The following is a 21,435-nucleotide window of genomic DNA, read 5'->3' as shown; positions in this document are numbered from 1 at the left end:
CCAACATGAATATCAATTTGAGTTTAAACAGACTTTTGGAACTTAATTTTTACTGCACAATAACACAGTAACTGTCAGTTAATGGTTAACTCAAGTCACAGGAACAATATATGCCAATATTAATATTTTTATATCTACAATTTATCCTTTGGCACCCCCTTTTTTTATTATGCAAAAGAGAAGCCCTCACCTCACTGACAGATAATTCCTTTCAAAATAAAGCGAGGTTTCAGTGATTTGGTAACTAAATAACAAGTGAATCTAGCCTGCCTCTCAATGACCGTCACACCTATGATTCAAACCATTTCCATTTCATTAAAAAAAAATAAAAATAAAAAAGAGAGATGAAATCTTTTTTTTACTACCTCTGTAGGTGATTTTCTGTGGTTCCTGTTAAATGGTCCATGTCTGTTTCTTTACATTCACTTCTGTTTAAATTGTCTTTTGTTTTCTTTTTCCCCTTCATTTGTCAGTCCCGAGAAATGGCTTCACAAGTAAGTATTAACTCATTGTCTGCCTGTTGCTGGGTGTCATGGTTTAAGCCCGGGAGGCAGTAAGCCCCCCACAGCCACTCGCTTGCTCGCTCTCCCCAAGGTGCAACGGGGGAGAAAACTGAAAGGGTAAAAGTGAGAAAACTCGTGGGCAGTTCAATAAGTTAAACACTGTTTCCGTCACAAATCCAAAACGCCATCCCATACAGGCTACTGTGAAGAAATTTAACTCAATCACAGCCAGAAACAGTGCGCAAAGTTAAATTGGGGGAATAAAGTCCTTACAGAAAATGGAACTGTGCAGGGGATCATCCCTGGGTAAACAGATTTTAAAGCAGCATTGTTCTAGACACAAACGTCTTACTGAAAATCTCAAAGATGATAGACTGGAGCTTTCAGAAAGTATTTTAAATGAAATTTGAGGCTGATTAAAACAGAGGGGGACACAAAGAAGTACTCTGTGCTGCGCTTTTATCTTCTGTGTATTTAACAGCTGACACTGGGAGACACACTTCCGTGCTGCTTTTGAAAGAGAGTCTGGGGTTCTTTGGTTTTGCTTTGTTGTTAAACAGTTGAACTTTTTCTGCTTGCATAGAGCAAAGGGCCATTCTGCACAGCTTTATCAACAGGCAACATAAAAACTTAATGGTCATCTAAGTAAATACTTAACTGTTATGATGATGATTGGTCTCTGTCTTTTCAGTACTACAGTCTGTTCAGTACTACAGACTGTTTTATCAGAAGCTGGACAAGGAAAGCTACCAATGCAGGCAGGAAGAAAGGCAAAACAAGACCACCCTTTATACTCAGTTTGTATCTGATTTGTTCACACCAAATAGCTCCATCCTATCCATAAGTAGCACCTTATCATATGGAATATAGTCTGCCTACCTTAATCCTTACTGTAAAATATGCACAAAACCAAAATGACAATTTAACAAACAACAACAAAATCAAACAGCATTCCTGTACAAAGGGGTCTAGGATTCTCTTCTATGCCCTTCCCAAAACATCAGCTGAGTCAGTAACAAAACTTCAAAGACCATGTAGTCTTAAGAAAAAAAACAACAAATAATCCCTTTTCTATTGCAGACTAAGCTGAAGAGCCTCAATAAATTAGATGGTCTTTGCATGAGGTTTATTGCAACATCCTAGTTTAGATTATTAAAAATGTGATTTTATTGAAGTGCTACAACACAAACATTTGTAGTGTTTTGATTGTTTTGCTGTCTGTTTGTGTTTGTTTGTTGCCTTTTTTTTTTTTTTACACAGATAAAAGCTAGTTTGTGCAAAAGTGAAATATTTAAGTATCTTTCACACTCTATACAACTGACTCATATCAAATACTGTTTTATGGACTCCAGGAACCTTACAGATTCTATGTGGGAATGTCTGGTGAGCCTCTTAAAGAAAGCTTGTATTAAACACTGATGAGGTCAGCAGATTCTTGCTTTCAGATTTCATATTAATGGGAAAAGGCCATTAAATAGCTCTTGGTTTAAATTTTCTTTATTCAGTGATAACTTTTAGCATATTGTGAATTCTTTCTCTTCTAGGGGATTCATATAAATTCAGCCAGCTCATTTACATAATCTTTGTTTTGTACTTCATACTTTCATATGTGCCTGGGAATTTGAGATACAGTTAACAGGCATATTCTACCTGTGGTCTTAAAAGAGTGCTGAAAACAGTGCAGCAAAGTTGAACTATTACTTAATGAATCCACCACATACATCTAAAAAGCAGTTACGGAATTGAATTTCTGGCCGCAAATATGCAGACTGGGAAGGAAGTGGAGAAGTCATTCAGAAAAGATTCCTAGATTCAGGAAGGGCAGTGTCAGGCTAGAGTTGCTCTTCTCAGAATCAAAGTGGAATCAAGCATTAAATAACATAACTTTGACAAACATATTTGTATCATAAATGAGCTTTTTACATAAAAAGTCAAAGGCTAATTAAAGAATGCCCATTCAGGAACACTTGCTAAGTACAAACAGCTGAATCCCCTCAGCTCTACTGCAACCAAAACACACGTTCAACTGCACTGCTGAAAAGAGGAGAGAACATCTTAATCTGCTTCCATTTTGTAATGCCCTTAATCTCTTTTGTCATTTTCCTTTCAAGTCTCAAATCTCTATCAGCGTGGAAGAATGGGAAGACACTAAAGACACCAAAGAACAGTTTAGTTATCGCGGTAACCATCGGAACTCAACCTCCAGTGACCAGTCTGACCATCCCCTGCTGCGACGGAAGAGCATGCAGTGGGCGCGGCGGCTGAGCAGGAGAGCACCCAGGCACTCGGGGAAAACAGCAGAGAAGATCAACCAGCAGAGAATGAACCTTTACAGGAGGTCAGAAAGACAGGAGCTTGCTGAGCTCGTGAAAAACAGGATGAAGCATCTGGGCCTTTCTCCAGCAGGATACGGTATCGCTATTATAATAAATACTTCAATAACATTAGCGTTATGCAAGCTGAGCTCATTTTTAAGAACTGAGGGTGCCATAAGCAAAATATTAACTTTATGATAATGTTTTTGTTCTGTTGGTTTAGGGTCTTTTTTTTTTCGTTTACCAAGAGTAACAGAATGTTTTTAGTCCATTCTATTATCACTCATTCCCGTGTTCATATGGAAGGCTCAGAAGGCAGCATGTCAGTCACATTTATGTTCAGCATATGACATGTATATGCTGAATGTACATTACCCTGTCATTGAACAGCTTCACCTTATTTCCACAAACGTGTTCAAATACAGATGAAGGCAGAACTGTTGTAAAAGTTCACTCACATGTCAAGGTGGGGAGTTTTCATATGTGAAGGATATTGCATTTTCTCCACAATTCTTAAAAATAGCGCCAAATTGTCACATTACAGTAATTTTTTATGAAGCATGTTTCATTAGGTCTTTAACATTTTTATCCATCAAGTCCTTCTCCAGCAAGGCTGATGTTGGGTTGCTTTTTAGTTTGTTCCATTTTATTTTGTAGGTTTGCTTTTTTTAAGCTATTGACAAGAGCTGTGCAACACTTATTAATACATGCACCACAGCTGCCTGGGTTGCCTTTCTATGGCCTTGACCCCAGAACTATGGGTTCTAGTTTCCTAGAAACACCCAAGTATTTCTAGATCCCAACTTATTAGTCTGCAGAGTAAGTCCATTGTGCAACTTGGTGCTTTCTACTTCTGAAGCAGCAACACTGGGGTTCCCATGCTCCATTTTCACTTAAAGAATCCAAAATGTTCTCTTTTACAAAAGTATTACTCTTCATTTTTTCAACATAATTATTTTTAAATTTGACTTATCCATAAAATATCCATCTGCTGTAGGTAAATGGGGTATTTCCTGCAGAATGGATAGTTTTATTTGTCTGTTTAACAATAAACATTTTTAATGCATGTTCAAAACATCAATAACCAATGGCAAAAACCAATTTTGATATCAATAGCAATGTACAACCCAACAGTAGTCGTTATTGTTACTACCAACACAAAATCAACTTAACTGCAAGAGAAGGCTGCTACAGAATATATAGCTGTAGTTTTGCTTAATATCTACATATCAAATATGTAAATACAGTATCTTTTTTTCCACAGTCCAAATGGATAATTACTATTCCTTCTTTCTTTGTGTATTCTATACAACTCTCTGCAGAAAGATTCAGGACTCAATATTTTCCAGGAGTTTCACAGGCCACAATAACATTTGATCAAGCATAGAGAAGTTTTGTAAATTTGATTCATATTTACGGTAGTAACAAGAAAACTTTGTTGTACTACTGCTTTTGCTGTCAAATCCTAGTTAAAAGCTGAAAGTAAACATTCGTTTCATTAGTCAGATTTAGGATGATTATGTACCCTCTAAAGAACAGCAAAAACCTAAAAAAAAAATGTCAGCCTTCATTTTCAACACATCAGTAGAAGAATAATGAAAAATGCAAGGAAGGCATACCAACTTCCATTTATACAGCCTTCACATTTCAAGCCGTTGGCACAGGTGGTAAAAGAGAAATGCTTGCTAGATATATGGAAAAAGAGAAAAGAGGTTTATGTTGACCAAATCTGGAAATGGATGAGAGTGCCATACACCTGCACTTAACCTTGATCACTTGAACTCAATGCCAGCCGAGGATGGAAGTCCCTACTTCCCACATACTTACCTATGCTGCAGGGCAGGCTGGTAAATCACCTTAAAGTTGGGTTACATTCAGAACTGTTGTGACTGAAAAAAGCAAAAGAAGATTTTTAAAACATTCAGAAAGAAAACAGGATATTTTTTGAGCTAGTAACTCAAAAGATAACATGTCAGTTCCAATTCAAGTACAGTTGAAAAGAAGTTGCTAAACTTATTTGAAATCATTCTGACAATCAGACACTTTTTGACAGCTTTCTGAACCAAAGAAGATTTTTTTATCAAATTAGTTTGTCAAAAATACTACTTTTCACAATTCATTTGTAAATATAATTCATTTGGTACATTTTTTTCTGTTCTCTAGATGAAATGAATGATCATCAGAACACCCTTTCTTACATCCTGATCAATCCTTCTCCAGATACAAGATTAGAGCTGAATGATATAGTGTAAGTTAAAGCATCCACATAAAAAAATAAAGTCACAAGACCTGCAAAATTTCTGGTTTGCACTTTCTGCCTGAATTCCTTTTATTATCTTTCTGCTGGAAAAGAACTCCAAATGTTCCCATACATCTGCAAAAAAAAAAAGGAAACTTCTATTTAAATAGCCATCTAATTATACTATATATGTACTTATTAAAAATTAATATTTATTCTCCTTAAAGTTTTGCCTGTAATTTAGCTACCCAGTCTTAATAGAAAGATCAACCCCTTAAAATCAGTATTTTCAAGTGGGATTTGATTACATAGATCCGAAGATTATTAAAGCGAATAGAAGTCTTCCCCTGAATATCATGTGATATTCATGCTTAATGGCATGACCTTAACACAGGAAATGTTTTCCCCTGCTTACCAGGAATTTTTCCAGGCTACATGAGAAAAAAATGAACACAAATTTGAACTGTCAAAAAAGTTTTGAAAGCCAAGAATTTTAGTTATCTAAGCATTGTTTCTTATTGAAGAATATGTGACAGCTGTGTTAACGTCCTGAGCCATTTCTGTCTTTGGTTTGCTCTACTAACATGCCCCTCTGCTCCACGGGCAAGAGACCAGAGAGCCCAGCTGTGCAGGGGCCTCCACGTCACTGCTGACCCACCTCATTGCTTGCTCACAAGGAGGAAAAGCTGTTAGAGAAAGAATCCAGCTCCAGAATGTCAGCCTACACCACGATTACCAACATCTGACTTTTAATAATGGAGCACAATGACAAGAACTATCCATTGTTTTCTTTTAGAAACAACTCTGTGGACTGCTTGTTTATTCTTTAAGGTATAATGAATAAAGGCAATGCATTAACACATACAGTGTGCATTAACACATTAATACATTCTTAGCAAAGCAGCTCTCAGTTCAAGTAAGTTTTCACTGTGCCTGGTACATACACATAATGTCTGGGTAGCCAAAATGTGAAAAAGCTTTGTTATTAGCTCCTAAAGTGAGTGATGCTACTGAGTGTCCAAGTTACCCAACAGGAATTAGATTAAGCACCTTCAAAGTAAGTCTCTAAGTCTTCCTCAGATCTTTTCACAACATTACAACTCTATGCACTTATCCTTGCTTGCACCACATTGTTTTAATAACAGTTATAATTTCTTTTTGTAGATACTTGATCCGACCTGATCCATTGACTTATGTTCCAAATGCTGCACCCAGCCGAAAAGACAGCTTCTGCAATACAGTGGGACAAGACACCAGGGAGGAAACACAACTTTGATTTGTAATTCATCACAAAATTAAGAGACAATTTTATACACATGTTGTTTCCACTAACCATTTTGAAAACTGAGTGGTATATTTTATTCAGATTTTGGAAACAAAATGACAGTGGGTAAGTGACCAAATGTAGAAATGTGGTGCCTAGAAACTCTTAATTTCAGGGATTGTCAGGCTTGTGGCCTGTTGAGTATGATAGTTGAACTTTGTCAGCCTAACAGAATTATGACACCTGTTTGCTATTTAACCAATATGAACAAATGTCAGATTTCATCATATGTTTTGCTTAGATGCTTCTAAGCGTATTTATCAAGGTGACAAGCATGTCAGTGACTAAGCTTCTGATCTACATCAGATTATCTGATGCCCATAGAGAGACAATGGATAATTTGTAGTAGAAAATACATTAATACCTAAAGCTGCCAGCAAGGCTCTGCGTGTCAAGAATTCAGTCTTTGAAATATTTTTCAATCTCAGCCTGTCATCCGTTTGTATTAGAACAGGCTAGTTTAGGTCCCATTTTAGCCTCCAGGACCTGAGCGTTAGTTCTTTGGGTTTACACAGATCAGGTTGAATGACATAACCCAGTCGCTCCGCAGAGGTTGAGATCTGAGACACATCCACTGAAAGAGGAGCCCAGCTGGAGGAAAATCCCTGTCATCTCACACAGGCAGCCCCCCCAGACTTGCAAAAAACTGGGAAGGTACAATCTGTGTGAAGCTGCATACAATGGTAGCTCAGGTGAAATGTAATCCTTTGAACCTTAGCGAGTTTGCCTAGAGAAGCCTGAATAGATAATAATACAAAAGTGAGAACATCCCTCTAGGGAATGATTCCTACCGCAAGTCCTTTCCATTTTCATGAATATGCCAGAACTGAAACTGCCCAAAGCATGTACATGCCCAGTCATCCAGATTACCCAAATGTGATACATTTTCATATGAAATGATGTATCCCACTGAAAATCAAAGAAATTTTTATCCCATTCCATAAAATCAATGTAATTCCACATTATGTGAAAAAGCATTATGGATTTACAACCTCTGTTTTGGCATGAAGTACCCAAGAAAGCATCTGCTTGTGTATGAAACACCTGGAGCTGCTACAGAATCTCCAGTCTGTATGCCACAACTGGTCAAGCTTTCTACAGAATTAAGCCACAACTGGTCAAGCTTTTTATAAAATTAAGCATGCCTGTACAGGATCATCCAAAATCATGTTCTTGCTCTGCCATCTGTCACAAACTGGGAAGAACATACTTAAGGTTTAAAAAGCCCTACTGTTACACTTACCTACATAGAACCAGTACAAGAAATTTGGCAGTCTACTGTCTGATTATTCTTTGAACATCCTTGATGTCCTACTTGTACCAAAAAATCAGTCAGAATTATTTAGATTCTATTCTATATTCATTGATAGAACTACATTTTATTTCTGGATAAAAAAACCAAAAAATACCCCCACAGCCAAGTTGCCAAAAGTGAGCAACTCATGGATTTGAGTATATTTATCAGCATTGTAAGGATGTTGTAATCAAGTCACGTTCAGATTAGGAATGACATCAAATCTACTGTTAACGCAACCCTACCTCTTCATTCCTCCAAAATTTAAAAAATCCATTCCATCTTAATTCAGAAATCCTGAAGCTACAGTTACAAAAAACCACAGAGGTCTCAGACTGGACTGCAGCTCTCAGAAGACCAAGAGTACCAGTTTTAACAGGAAAAAGGATAAGTGGAAAGAAGTTTCCCAGCAGGTTTTTTTTTACATTGACATATTGAAGTAGCATCATGGTCCAGAAGGGTTTCAGTGGTTCTCCTTAGAGTCCATTATTATTCATAGTGTTTTTCCACACACACTAGTAATTTATCAGATTATTCTGATGAAATATTTCAAATGGGCACTGTGGGAGGAAAAAAGAAAATTGAAACAGCTGCACAGACTGAAGTCTACAGTTTTTTTTTAAAAACGTGTATGGTACAGGATCTTGTCCAAGACCTGTCATACAAGTTATCCCAGAAAATTCTGCATGTGCACTGTGAATAACTTTCTATTTTCCATGTCTCTGGGGAGAAGACAGTATTCCAGATGAATATTTAAAAAAAAAAATACAAATTTCTTATAAGCGTTCACTCCAAAATATTTGGAAGATCTTTTGTTTCATACCAAAGGTTTTTCTAACGGAGTCTCAAGGAGGCAGGCAGGATTCCAGAAACATGGCTACCCTCCAGCAGGCAAGCCCGATAGCCTGCTTTTAGGGTGATTCACACACTGTTTCACAGGCATTCCCTGTACACTGCCTATAATATGCACCACAGATTTAAGGACACTCTGCTGAAAGGATCTATAGCTAGGACTGGAGTCCTCACATTTAACAGCCAATAAAGCAGTATAAACAAGCAGTCAGGTGTGTCCGTTTTCCCACTCAACTCAGCAGAATTGCTGCTCAGCTAGATGTGAAGAGTAGCATCTAATGTGTCCTGATATTTCTCCAGGCCTAATGGATTTCTAATTGCTCATTAGCCCCAGAAGATTTGCTAAAGCAAACACAAAGACAGCTGGAGACACAGTCTCTAAAATGAGTGCAAGAAAACCTTTCTGAACAAAATACTTAGTTCTCTTCAAAATCTACTGGAAGACAAGGAAGGTAATAAAAATTAACAACAACATCTTATGAAGTAGAAGTTCTAATAACCCATGAATAATATACCACAAAGTTCAGTTATTCAGAATAATACTGCCCTTCATGTTGAAAGCAGAACAGCTTTGCTTCCTCTGGAATATCTTCACAGATACTCCATTCTAGGGGGATTTAGATCTTTCAAAAACCATCCCAAGTACCATATGAATGAGACAGTATGCACTTTCCTTCAGTGAAAGTCATCCTACAGGCAATCTTATGTTCACATGCTTTCTTTCCTCGTGATTATCAGAAACATAATAAAAGCCTAATTGGACTGGAGACCAGACTGAGGAACAGTAATCTTTATGCTCAGAGCTGGAGAAGGGATAATGAAGCTCTAGAACGAGCAGGGTCAGATGACTATTGAGCAGAGGAGTTTGATCTGGCAACAGTTCACTCAGTAAAGAGAAAAATCTAGAGCTATGAAAAAAACACTATTTCTATCTGTGCTTAAATGAATGCATTTTTCCTCCTGACACACTTCTATCAACAGCTCCAAGATGTCCATCTTTCCCAAAACTATCTTAACACAGACCAAGCAGTTTGGTACCCACAGTCACAGTCCCAGTGAGGGAAGTTCTAGCAATTAATAACTGCTTCATTCTCACAAGAGAATGCTCAAGCAAAGCCAGACCTACCTGTGAAAATGTATTACCTAGTCTGCAATAAAAAGTCACAAGAACTGTTTCAATGGAATGCAGTGTGTTTCCTTAGCTATTTCGCTCCAATTCCACAACATGCTTTAATTCACATACAAAGTAAAAAGCACAGAGTTTGAGTTTTTAAAGCCTGCAGTAGAATGAGTTAGTGAATTTGTCATGAAATTATGTCTTGGAAATTAAAAGAACAGTTATTTTCCAGCATACATGCTTCCACTCTCACAAACGACTTCCTACTACAACTACTCTTAAACAATTTTAAAGTATACAAAAATATATCACTGAATGTTTCTTACACATCGTTATTTACCAACGAACCAAAAACCACTAACAAATAAATTTCAGACTCCAGCATCAAGTGCACCAGAAGTAAGTCACGATTGTGTGTTACTGGCCCTGTAATACACAAGGACTGACAGCAACTGTTCTGTAATTTTGAAACACTGATGCATGAGATTTTGCTTCACTGAATTCCACTTGATATCCAGCAGAAACCAGTCACTAGAATCTGGAAATCAACAACAAGAAGCAGCTCTGTGCAGGTACATCAAGTTGTACAAAGTTATTAAAATACTTTTTCAAGGCAGTGCTATAAATGCAGAATTTATAAAATAAAGCAATCTGCATAAAATATGGTGGCATATTCTTGATACTATATTAGAAACAGCCCACTCCCACTTTGAAACAGCCATACATTGAATAAATGTCTAAAGAATGACACTTTAAATTTTCAGCCACTCTTTCTTATGCTTGATACAGAATATGCACTGCAGGGATACAGGATAAGAGTTACTAATTTATAATCAGTTATGACAGGTGACCAAAAGTTTGCTTTTGAAGTTAATCCAAAATATTAATGATGATTTTGTTATATACTTCATTATCACCTACACTACCAATGCAAGAATGTCAGTAATGGTAATTCAACACAAGTATAAACTCCCATGACCTCTGAAGAAGCTTGAAATATTTCACTTAATTAAGTTAGAAACAAACACTTGAAGTTTTTGAGTTCTCTAAGAACTGAAGTTTTCTATATGTTCTGCAAAATCCAGACTTTATACTGTTATGATTTTTAAGTGGCTCGTTCCAACCAAGGAGAGAGACTGGAAGATAAACCATAGAAATAAAAGAGTAAATACTTTATGTGCATGAGGTATCCCAGACAAATTGGGGCACTCCAAATGTGATTATGTTTAAAGCATACAGGTACAACATGATTTGACTAATCACTAACACCCACACTACCAATTACTAATAGCAGTAAAACTTCTCTAGATCATTTCCTATTTCTTTTGTCCTTTCATCAGTAGGGGGTGGCTGATGAACTACTTAATGTCTCTGGAAACTCTGTAGCTTTGAACAGGTTGGTACTTACTCCTGCTAGGGGTTATAAACCCTCACTGCTTCCATAACTGTACAGTGGTATGGCAGACTCCAAATAAACCCAGAGAATTGGTATATTTATAGTCTATTATTTGGACTACTGGCAAGTCTTTGTTAAGGCAGCCAATTCTGCTGCTTGTGCACTCAGCTTCAGGCTGCGGTGAAGACTCTATTACTTTATCTTACAGAATCATGGTATTATTACAATTGGAAAATACCTCCAAGATCATCGAGTCCAACCTTTGATTGAACACCAGCATGTCAACTAAACCATAGCACTAAGTGCCACGTCCAGTCATTTCTTGAACACTTCCAGGGATGGTGACTCCACCACTTCCCCGGGCAGCCCATTCCAATGCTTGACAACCATTTCAGTGAAGAAATTCTTCCTGATGTCCAAACTGAACCTCCTCTGGCACAACCATTTCCTCTCGTCCTATCATTCGTTGCCTGGGAGAAGAGCCTGACCCCCACCTGGCTACAAGTTCCTGTCAGGTGGTTGTAGAGAGTGATGAGGTCTTCCCTGAGCCTCCTTTTCTCCTGCCTAAACACCCCCAGCTCCCTCAGTCACTCCTCATCAGACTTGTGCTCCAGACCCTCCCCCAGGTTTGTTGTCCTTCTCTGAACTCACTCCAGTACCTCAAAGTCTTCCTTGTAGTGAGGGGCCCAGAACAGGACACACTGTTCAAGGTGTGGCCTCACCAGTGCCCCGTACTGTGGGACAGTCACTGGTTCTGGCTATGCTATTTCTGATACGGGCCAGGATGCCAGTGGCCTTTGTGATCACCTGGGCACACACTGGCTCATGTTCAGCTGGTGTTGATCAAACCCCCCCCCCCCGGGTCCTTTTCTGCTGGGCTGCTGCCTTCAGTAGCTACTAAATAACCTGGAACTTCATTACCATTCAGATAATATGAGGCCCTGCCCACCCATAGTTTAAAGCACAAAGGTACCTTTGGTCATTTAAAATTTGATAGAGAGTTGAAAGTGATTGTCTAGGCTGTATAAAACGTTAATGCAGATAGAGAGTTAGCATTTCCAGAGGCGAACTTAGCCTGGAAAAAGGTGTTAGTTAACTGTATTGAATGTTTTTCACAAACTGATCTCTAAAGAGTTCTATACCTGTATTTGAAAGGGAGCTGCAAAAGTACAGTAAGTCAGAGTTTTTCAAATGTTTTGTGCCAAAACACTACTTAACAGATGCCACATGTAGCTCACAATCAAAGAGCAAATATCAACACATTGTATTTTTTAGAGATTCTTTAGCAGTTTCTTGCTATTTCACAAAGAAATGATAGATTTAGAAGGACTAAAATAGTCAGGAATCCTACCTCTGTGCCCACAGAGAGCCTGAGAACAAGCTTGTAGGCCCTAGGATTTCTGTTCTAAGTATTTTCCAGAGAAATCATGAGTTAACACAAAGAAAACTGAAGCAGGACATTCTCCGTTCTATTTGAAAAGGTAAAAACACTCTGCCACTTGTAGCAATGAAGAGACAGCCTATGAAACGAGATTGGATTGAACCATTTTAGAATATGCAATAGAAATGTAAAGTAAGAATTAATTCATGCTAAATTATAATGTAATCTGGATCAGATAGATACCATATAATCTGAATGTAGATGTGTGGTGGATTACTCTTGGCCAGCATCCAAACACTCACCCACCTACTCCCTTCTCAAGTGGACAAGGGGAGAAAAGAGGATGGAAAAGTTCATGGGTCAAGATAAAGAACAGGAAGATCACTTACTGGATACCATCAAGGACAGAAAAAACTTGGGCAAGACTAATTTATATATATTGCTGATTAAAATACATTTGGATAGGAAGAAACAGAGATGAAAATAGAAAGCAATACCTCCTACCCATCTTTTCCTGGGCTCAACTTCTTGTTCTGCCCCTGCAGCAGCAGAAAAGGGTTGGGGGTTAAGGTCTCTCCCTACTCCTCCTCCTTTTTAAAAACACGTGCTCCAGTGTGAGCTCTTGAAGGGCCACAGTATCTTCAGAAAATGTCCAGCTGCTGTAGGTTGAGAGAAAAAGGGCATAAGCATATTCTGTGATAAATTGGTCAATAGTTTAACTAACTCACAAACCTATAAAACATTAAGAACACAGTGAGTAATGGCTTAGCTCTAGCAATCTTCCTTCTTATCTTTTCAACTCTTTAAAAACTGTGCATTTTGACATAATACATATTAAACATCCAGTATCCAAAAAAACAGAGTAAAATTAATTTAAGAAAGAACATGGGCAGTGTGACATCAGATGGTAAGAGGCATTTCTGTATCCATTAATTGCTGTGCTGCTATTTGAAATATGAGAACTTCAGCACATGAAAATAGGAGAGCAAAAGGTAATATCCAGTGTTCTAAGTGTACTTCTGCATGGCAATTTTCTTGATTGAGCTAAAAATATTTTGTAAAATATTTTGTTTGTTTTGATAAAGCAATTCTGTCAGATTAAATCCTGGTTCCATTGTGGAAAGAACAGGAACTTCTCACTAAGAAGATTTTTCCAACAGGCCACTAGAATATTTATTGTTTCAAGTTTGATTGAACTGCATTGAGTTATTACAAGATTAGTAGAGAATTCATGCTGCAGAAAAGCAAAGAGTACCTATGTCTGAAAAAATAATTATAGTTTATCTTGCTTATGACTTTTTAAAATGCCAAGAAGCTCTCAAAATACAATACTCCTTTTCTTTTAAAATTCTGTCCAGGAAAAAGAAAAATAGTTTAAAAATAAATTCTTACCCACAATAATTACCCATACTATTAAACCAAAACAACTACAGTCAATGAAAATTATTTTTCTAAAACCAACTGTGTAGCAAAATGCCATGTGTATTAAGTTGCCTTGGCTATTCAGATTCACAGGCATTTAACTGCATTCAGAATTTAAAATTACTTCACATGTGCTGAAAAAAAGCCAGAATTAGGCCTTATTAAAATAATAAAAAGGATGAAGAAGAATAGAATGCAGTAGAGAAAAACAGGAAAGGAATTAGAAAAAAGAAGAAAAGAAGTTAATATGCTACTGCTTGTTTCCACTCCTGTTTATGTTATCTTTTTCTTATTTATCTGAAAAAGACAGATTTGACAGCTCATGAGTGAAAATCTACATCACCGGGTTCTAATTTCTAGCCTGTCTCATCTGAGATTTTTGGAAGAATTTAAAAATAAGATGAACCAACCCCTCACATTCTAGCAGTGCTTTGATATTTTCCCAACTTCTTCGAGTAATGAGTTTTGAAGTCCAGTCCTTTCAAGGTGGTCCCACAAATGGTGAATTTCAAAGTAATCTTTTGAGAAGATGATACATGTGTTTGAAGATGCAAACTGAAGGCTGCCAGAAAGCATGAGATAGCTTATTTAATTTAAAATTTCCAGTGGGCAAAGTGGATCATAGTATCTCAGCTACTTAGTTTCAGTTTAGTTAAGCCAGCTTTTAGGCAAATCAACTAAACATATACAAAAGGATGAGCTGGGAAGTGAGAAAAGAGCAGGAGGTGCACCCACCCAAATTAAAGGCAGTCTTTTTCTGGAGAGCAGCTCAGCTCAGGGTTCTGCCATCTCTCTCTTGGGAAAACTGGGCTGCATAAAGTCTCAGGCCCACCCTCCTGCTTGACCTGTAAGAGCTCCCAGGGACCAACGTGGAGTTAACAAGATGAACCAATAACAGTTTCACCCCTCTTTTTTCAAACCTGTGTTTCATTTCAAACATACATACCGCAATATTTGGAGGATTAATCTGGGCATCTCAGTGGTTATAAAGAGAAGCAGGGATATTGCAGTTTCTGTCTGTACTAATTTATTCTTGGGTTACAGGAAAAAAAAAAAAAAAAGCCTTACAACCACACAAGGACCATAAATCTAGTTGTACTCCCTTTTACCTGCACCACTTGGTTTCCCAGAGAACCCACGCAATCCTACCACGGTTTATACACATAAACTCACACAAATGTGTCTTGCTGAGGTGTGATGTGAATTGGTGATAGAGGGAAGATAGTGAGGAAGAAAAAAAAAATTATCTTGGTAGGTATTGTTGGAAATATATACATTCAGTTATTTCAAAATTTGAAATAAGGTTTGATTTTGCGTAAAATGTGTGGTATGTGCATCTTTAAAACCACTTTCTCTTACAATGATTACAGCAATTTGAACAGCGAATGGATTAATAAACTGTGAAGGGAATTAAGCACTTTACATAAAGCACTGAAGTATATTAATAACAATTTAAATTATATAAAGAACATATGGAATCAATCTAAAAAATGTATAAAGTATTTGTTTTATAGTGTTCTGTAAAATCTCTGTATATGTACTTTTCTGAGTTAATCTCATCAAAATGCTACCAAACAGAAATAGTACTTTTTTTCCTCTGCAATATTTATATATTTAAAAAAACCCAAACAAACAGGAATATATGAAAAACTAAAGAAGAATTTTAGGTTCTTTTTCTCTTTACGGAAGTGCACTTCAAATTTAAAAATAGCTTTCAAGGAGAATTTAAGAGCAACAGCTATACTAGGATTTGCTTGTCTCTAGATAGCTGCTATATAATTTACTTCTTCAAGTACATACAGGAATATGGCTGCTAAATACTTAATCACATATAAACAGCACAATTCCCTCCCTGTTTCCTGTTTTTATGTAAGCGAAGCGCAATAAAATTTGTCATGGGACAAAAAGGGAACACACTGCATGTGAAGAGCCAAGAATTTCTTGCTAGTCTAACAAAACTGTCCTATCAAAAACAGTTACTAGTTTAAATTATTATTTGCAAAAGGTGGTGTGGAGAGGGTGGGGGAAAATAATTCTACACACAGTCCCTGTTATCTCCCTCTCTCATGTCATCCTCACCTTTTTTAATGCTTCTCTAGTGGGGTCCTTTGAGTCAGTGGTGCCAGATTTTCTCAAGGAGGTGGAGCAGTTTGTGGCACGCTGAGAATGCCCCACATTCTCTATCAGAAGGAACCCTGATTCTCTACCAGAAGGGATGCTGATGCTGATGGCAGAGTCTTCCCTATCCGAGAATCCAGTAGTGCTAATTTCCATCTCTTTTCCAAGACAAAGCTTCCATTTCTTCCTTGGCTGTCAGTGCTCCATGAAAACTTATTTTATTATGCGTTGTGTGTTTACTTTGAGTATTTCCTCCTTGTGTTCTTTGTTATGGCAAATCCAGTTTTACCCAGCTCCCAATGGTGCTTTCTTATAGCAATAAGTACGTAGTTACTGGTCACACTTTCTTGTTTATCATCCCATATCTACAATCCCCTGTATTACACTATACTTTCAGGTCGAGTCATAAAAGGTATTCAACACAGAATGACTGTTTGCTGCAGAAATCGAGAAAAGTTACCATCATAAATAGGTGTTATGCCACATAGTTGTGGAAAGCCAAACTAAAGCTAAAACTACTTGAGTAACGGTAACCAATTCACCACACAATTTCCTGTTACAGCTTTAAAAAGCTAGAACAAAGCTCCAGCCCCTATCCTGTTAACTGACCTGAGGAAGGAAACAGTATGTATCTTTATATGAAATTCAAGCAAGGGTGTGCTTAGGAGGACAGTACAGAGGATGATCTTAGTCATGCTGTGGCAATTTGCTATGTTGTATCTGTGGTTTTTTTTAATTAAATTAATTTTTTAAAATTAAAGTAGACTGCTTTGTCAGCAATCACTAACAACATGCAGATAGGAGGAAACTGATTCATACCTACAGGAATCACATGGGAATTTATGAAAGGTCCCAGTTGCCCTGTCTCCCTTAGAAAACTACACCGTTCTTACCAGCAAAGATGATGAGCACTGGGGAGCAGCAGTTCCGAAGGAAGACAGCCTCCACAGTTTTAGGTTCTTTAGCAGATGGAAACAGAATATATTTATTCATTTAGATAGAGAGGTTGAGTATGAGAGTTTGTTGAGCTGTTTGTCTACAGATATCCATAGAAAACTGAACAGAGACCTTAACATGACTTCTAGACCACAAGTTGCCCCAAAACAGTATCAGTTTTAACCAAGTCATTTTTGATAAATGTCTGCTTGTACTTTCCTAAACTGCATTTAAATAATTTAAACCCCTTAACCTTCCAAAGCATCTATTTAATGCCTCATTACTTTGCCTATTTCCCTAATCCAAACTGATATGCCCATGCTACTTGAATTCATTACCTCTTGAAGCACTGAAAACAAATAGTCTTTTTCTCTGTGATAGCTTTTACCCTGTCCCTTCTCAGATTTCACTTGACATGTTTTCTGAACTTCCAACAATTCACATTCCTCCTCCTCAGTTCTCTCCAAGGGATTGGTATCTCCCTGAAAGGATTAAGGGGACTCATTACCTCAGGTGAAGCCTTACCCTGGGGGAGGAGAATAGAAGGATTACCTCATGGCAGTTTCTTCTGCCCTATAGCTCCTTATCCAGTGATTCTGCCCCACTCTAACACCTGTGACAAGCATCCTGTCATTAGATCATTGGCTGCTTATCCAAAAATGTAAGCATAGTGATTGTGAGCCCCTTATTTCTGACAAAGCAGTAAGTATCTTCAGTGAGCTTGCAGTGCTTTTACATAAATTATGGAACTGCTGTAGCTTCCATTGCAGTCACTTTAGGCCCCTTTCCGAGTTTGGCTTTAGAAACCTGTGTGATCATTGTGTCAGATCTGCAGATGGACTTTCCTACATATAAAACTCTAGTTTTTTGATAGGAAGGGTTTTGTAACGATGCCATCTTGTGATCATGGCCAAAATGACACTGTCTACAACTACAGCAATGTTTCATTTTATCTGCTTCAGGCTCAGGAAACTAGTGAATAGACAATGTCAGGAACAAACTAATGGCAGCAGGTATTTTCACCAGGTATCTGGATCTTCAACAGATAGTCCAAACAGAAGGTGCCAAACACAACTCCCCATAGTCTATGAGTATTAATAAACCCACAAACTTATTTGCATACTGGAACTGCCACTGGAATTTTCTTTAAAAACTATACATCATACAGAGCCTTCTAACCAGATTTATTTATGAATTTAAAGATACCATTTCAACAGGGAAACTGTGTCTTTGCAAGGATACTACTTCACTACACACAACCACCTCAAGTATCTGAATTTTACGGTAATTAACTAGACATGTAGATAGGGGAGTGTGAGAAATTCAGTTTAAGATCTGGAATCAGCAGAGAGAGAGTTTATATTTTAAACCAAACAAGTAGCTTAGACACAGGTTGGAAATGGCACATAAGGTTCAATATTTGCTTGTTTGCTGCAATTGTGTATGGATTTTTAACTGAATTTATCATTGGCAGAAGAATGAAAACCACATCAGTTTTCTTTATTAACTTTAGCACTTAGCTGGGTTTTTATAGGAATTAGAATAAATTAGAATAGCAATTTATATTAGAGATGTTTGGCTAATTGATATTTTATAATTAAAAGTTCTGACAATAAGGAGTTACATAGAGCAATTACTACAAAAATTAACATAAATTTAATTATGGGTGTTTATGTGTGGGTAGTTCATAAACAATTAGTCTGCAAGATTAGCGTCACTTAATGCTTTATGTGGAATCCTGTAAAAGCTGCAGAACATTGAAGTCTTTCTTCCCTCATCTCTTGGTTAATCATGAACTTGTGTAATTCAATTCAGCTAAAAGTGACATTTGTAAAGCTTTATCACATAAAGATCCTTATTGTGTCTCCACAGGGGGAAATGCATATGGAAAGTCTTGAGCCTTTCTGTTCAGCAGCCACTGGCTGTAATTCAAGGGCCTTGTTCACTGCAGGGATCAGGAATGTTTTTTCACCAATGTAACTGTGTGGGTCTCATGTTCTTTCCTACATGGATTCACCACAGGGAGTCAAAACACAGGAGAGGTAACCCAGAACCCCCTCTATCTGAATAAGGCACTGAATCAACTCCTTCCTATCCTGGAGAGAGTGATACCTTCATCTCCTATGGCTGCTGCCACAGTTTTTGATGTCACTCTTACATATCAGGCACAAGCAATGAATGCTCATCAGTCTTCAAAGAATGAAATCAAAATACATCTGAATTTCACATGAATCTTCCTTTATACAGTCTATGTTCTGTTGCATTTGGTAAAATGCTTTCACTATCTAAGGCTACATTGTATTTCAAGGAGACTAAGGTGATGTTGACCACTGGAGCACTGGGGCTTGCAGGATTGTTGGGGACTATCTGATCCAGGCAAAGGTTTTACGATCAATATTTTAGGTTTATGGTTCTTTTCTAAACCCCTATAAGGTTTAAGGCAGATAAGCTGTCTTAAATGAGGGGGAAAATCACCTTCATTCAGGGTTTGTTAAGAAAAATCAGACTGTATAAAGAATTATATCAAGGAAACTATGCCATGAATTCCACACAGATTAAATCCTCATTTTTAGACAATTTTAAAGAAATACCAGCATAGTGATCTACTTACTGCTCATCATCTAACTTGGCCAAAGATATCTGTAAATCCAGATGTGAGGGTGTTTGTTCCTCTGGCGTAACTGTTTCAAAACCACATCATCATTTTTCAGTTTTAAAATAATGAGAAGATGCAAACAGCAGGGTTAAATACAATTTTAAAGTGACTTTACTTTCCTTAGTGAGAATATCTAAACTATGCCCTTCCTGGCAAACCCTTCGCCTTTTCTGCTAGATTCCCAGGAATTTACTCTCAGTCCTGACAGTCAAGGGTGATTCCTTCAGAAGATATTTAGCAAGTGGTCATAGATTTGTCACTGTCAGGCAGCTGCACTGTCACACTTGGAGAACTTCTAGTAAAATGGACCTTAAAAGGGTAAAATTTTGGTTATGCAAAAGGTCCTTCAAAACAGTAACTTCTTATAGTTATCCTTAAAACCAAAATGCCTTCTGAGACAATTCGTTTAAGAAATTCTGGGAAAGAAGATTTTCTCTTGATTTGACTTAACATTTCAAGGGGAAACAAGATTATGCACTGTATCTTAAATCCTCCATTAGGCCTAACACAAGCATGCATTGAAATGATCATATTAATCATAATTGGCTGAATGATAAGTACAAACAGGATTCGCTTTTCTGGCACTCGTACCAATGTTCAGGTTACACAGTATAGACAACAGTTTTCACTGGTATGGAAAAGCTTTGCTGAAAAGCTCTAGAAGTTGTACTGTATTTACATATAACATGTTGAAAGTAGTTCTATGTATTAGCTCAAAGGACTGATAGCCGTTCTGTAGGTGTAACAGGTATTCCTTTATCATAGCTTAATCTTACTTGGGCCTCTAGATGGTGGTGTAACACAACTAATGACATCAGGGAGGTATTGTAGTGGAATATGAGCATATTCACTTTTATCACTGACCAGTTCTCAGCTCATGTCACAAAGTAGTCCTAAAATCCATGTGTTATCAGTCTCCATCAGTCTCAATAAAACCTACTTCAGGTTTTATTGAAAAATTGTCTGGTTTACAGCATCTAAGTTTGCATTCTTATTGTCCATAACCTTATTCCCTAGAACAGATCAGGGCAAAAACACTCCACTGTATTTTTTTTATGTTCCTGTAGAAGAAAAAATTAAAACTGTCATTTTAGGCTGGCACCTAACCAAAAATTACTTTTATGTCAGCAATCTTTTAAAAAGCAGCCTTGTGGGAAAACAAATTCTGAGAGGATTTAGAATGTGTCGTAGTCTTTTCACTTCATATTTTTGTGTACTTTAAACAAGAGCAGAAAAACAAAGAAATTTTGATTATTTACCAATAAACTTAACCAGTTTATAATAAATTTATGCATAAATTGCACCAGGAAAACTTCATGTGTCTTCTATGTTAAACAATGGGCTATGATGACTGAGCTGATTGCATTGAAACGATGTAATGGTTATTTTTGATTCATAAGATTTACTTCCTGTGGACAGAGTTCCTGAGTTAAGGAACTAAATTTTTGAAATCACTTCTACAATGCTTAAAAGTGTAGTTTTCTAGTCATTAAGGATAGCACAGTAGATAGACTGAACCTTTATCAAGACACACACTACATTGTACCTAATATAATGAGATACTTTTCAACTCTTCGATCATCTCTCAGACTGGATTCTGAAATGAAGGATAAGATATTTTTCTTTATGTCATAGTATTTGCAATGAAGAAGGTTCCCAGAACGGTGTTTCATGGGATCCTCTTGACTGGATTGGAATTCACATCACAGGAATTTATAAAAGTGTTATAAAAGTGTGGTTAGTTCGCATTATTTGTAAACAAATGAAGTGGGTTTAATCCACAGTTTTTCTCAAGCACAAGACATGTAACTGCAAAAAAATCACTCTGTGTCTAGAAGATGGATTCAATGCCTTTGGAAGGATATATGTTGTTCCTGTGCTC

At 37.2% G+C, this 21,435-nt stretch overlaps 1 protein-coding gene across 5 annotated transcripts in view; it reads left to right on the top strand.

The window, feature by feature from the left end:
* Positions 1 to 7,341, top strand: part of KCNT2 (potassium sodium-activated channel subfamily T member 2) — a 114,824-nt gene extending 107,483 nt beyond the window's left edge. For 3 of the 5 annotated variants that reach the window (XM_027713301.2, XM_027713304.2, XM_027713306.2), the window contains 4 exons: positions 474 to 494; positions 2,615 to 2,915; positions 4,982 to 5,066; positions 6,222 to 7,341. In XM_027713301.2, the coding sequence (XP_027569102.1) occupies positions 474 to 494; positions 2,615 to 2,915; positions 4,982 to 5,066; positions 6,222 to 6,333 (519 nt within the window). In that variant the 3' untranslated portion in view covers positions 6,334 to 7,341. The remainder of the gene's footprint in view (positions 1 to 473; positions 495 to 2,614; positions 2,916 to 4,981; positions 5,067 to 6,221) is intronic. The other 2 variants (XM_027713307.2, XM_027713302.2) reach the window with 1 other exon arrangement.
* The last annotated feature ends 14,094 nt before the right edge of the window (positions 7,342 to 21,435 follow it).

This window comes from Pipra filicauda, unplaced genomic scaffold, assembly GCF_003945595.2.
Source record: "Pipra filicauda isolate LSUMZ 115617 unplaced genomic scaffold, ASM394559v2 scaffold76_size2844353_pilon, whole genome shotgun sequence".
Lineage (NCBI taxonomy): Eukaryota > Metazoa > Chordata > Aves > Passeriformes > Pipridae > Pipra > Pipra filicauda.
The sequence above is the reverse complement of the archived record's forward strand: the minus strand, read 5'-3'. Positions and strand labels throughout refer to the sequence as shown.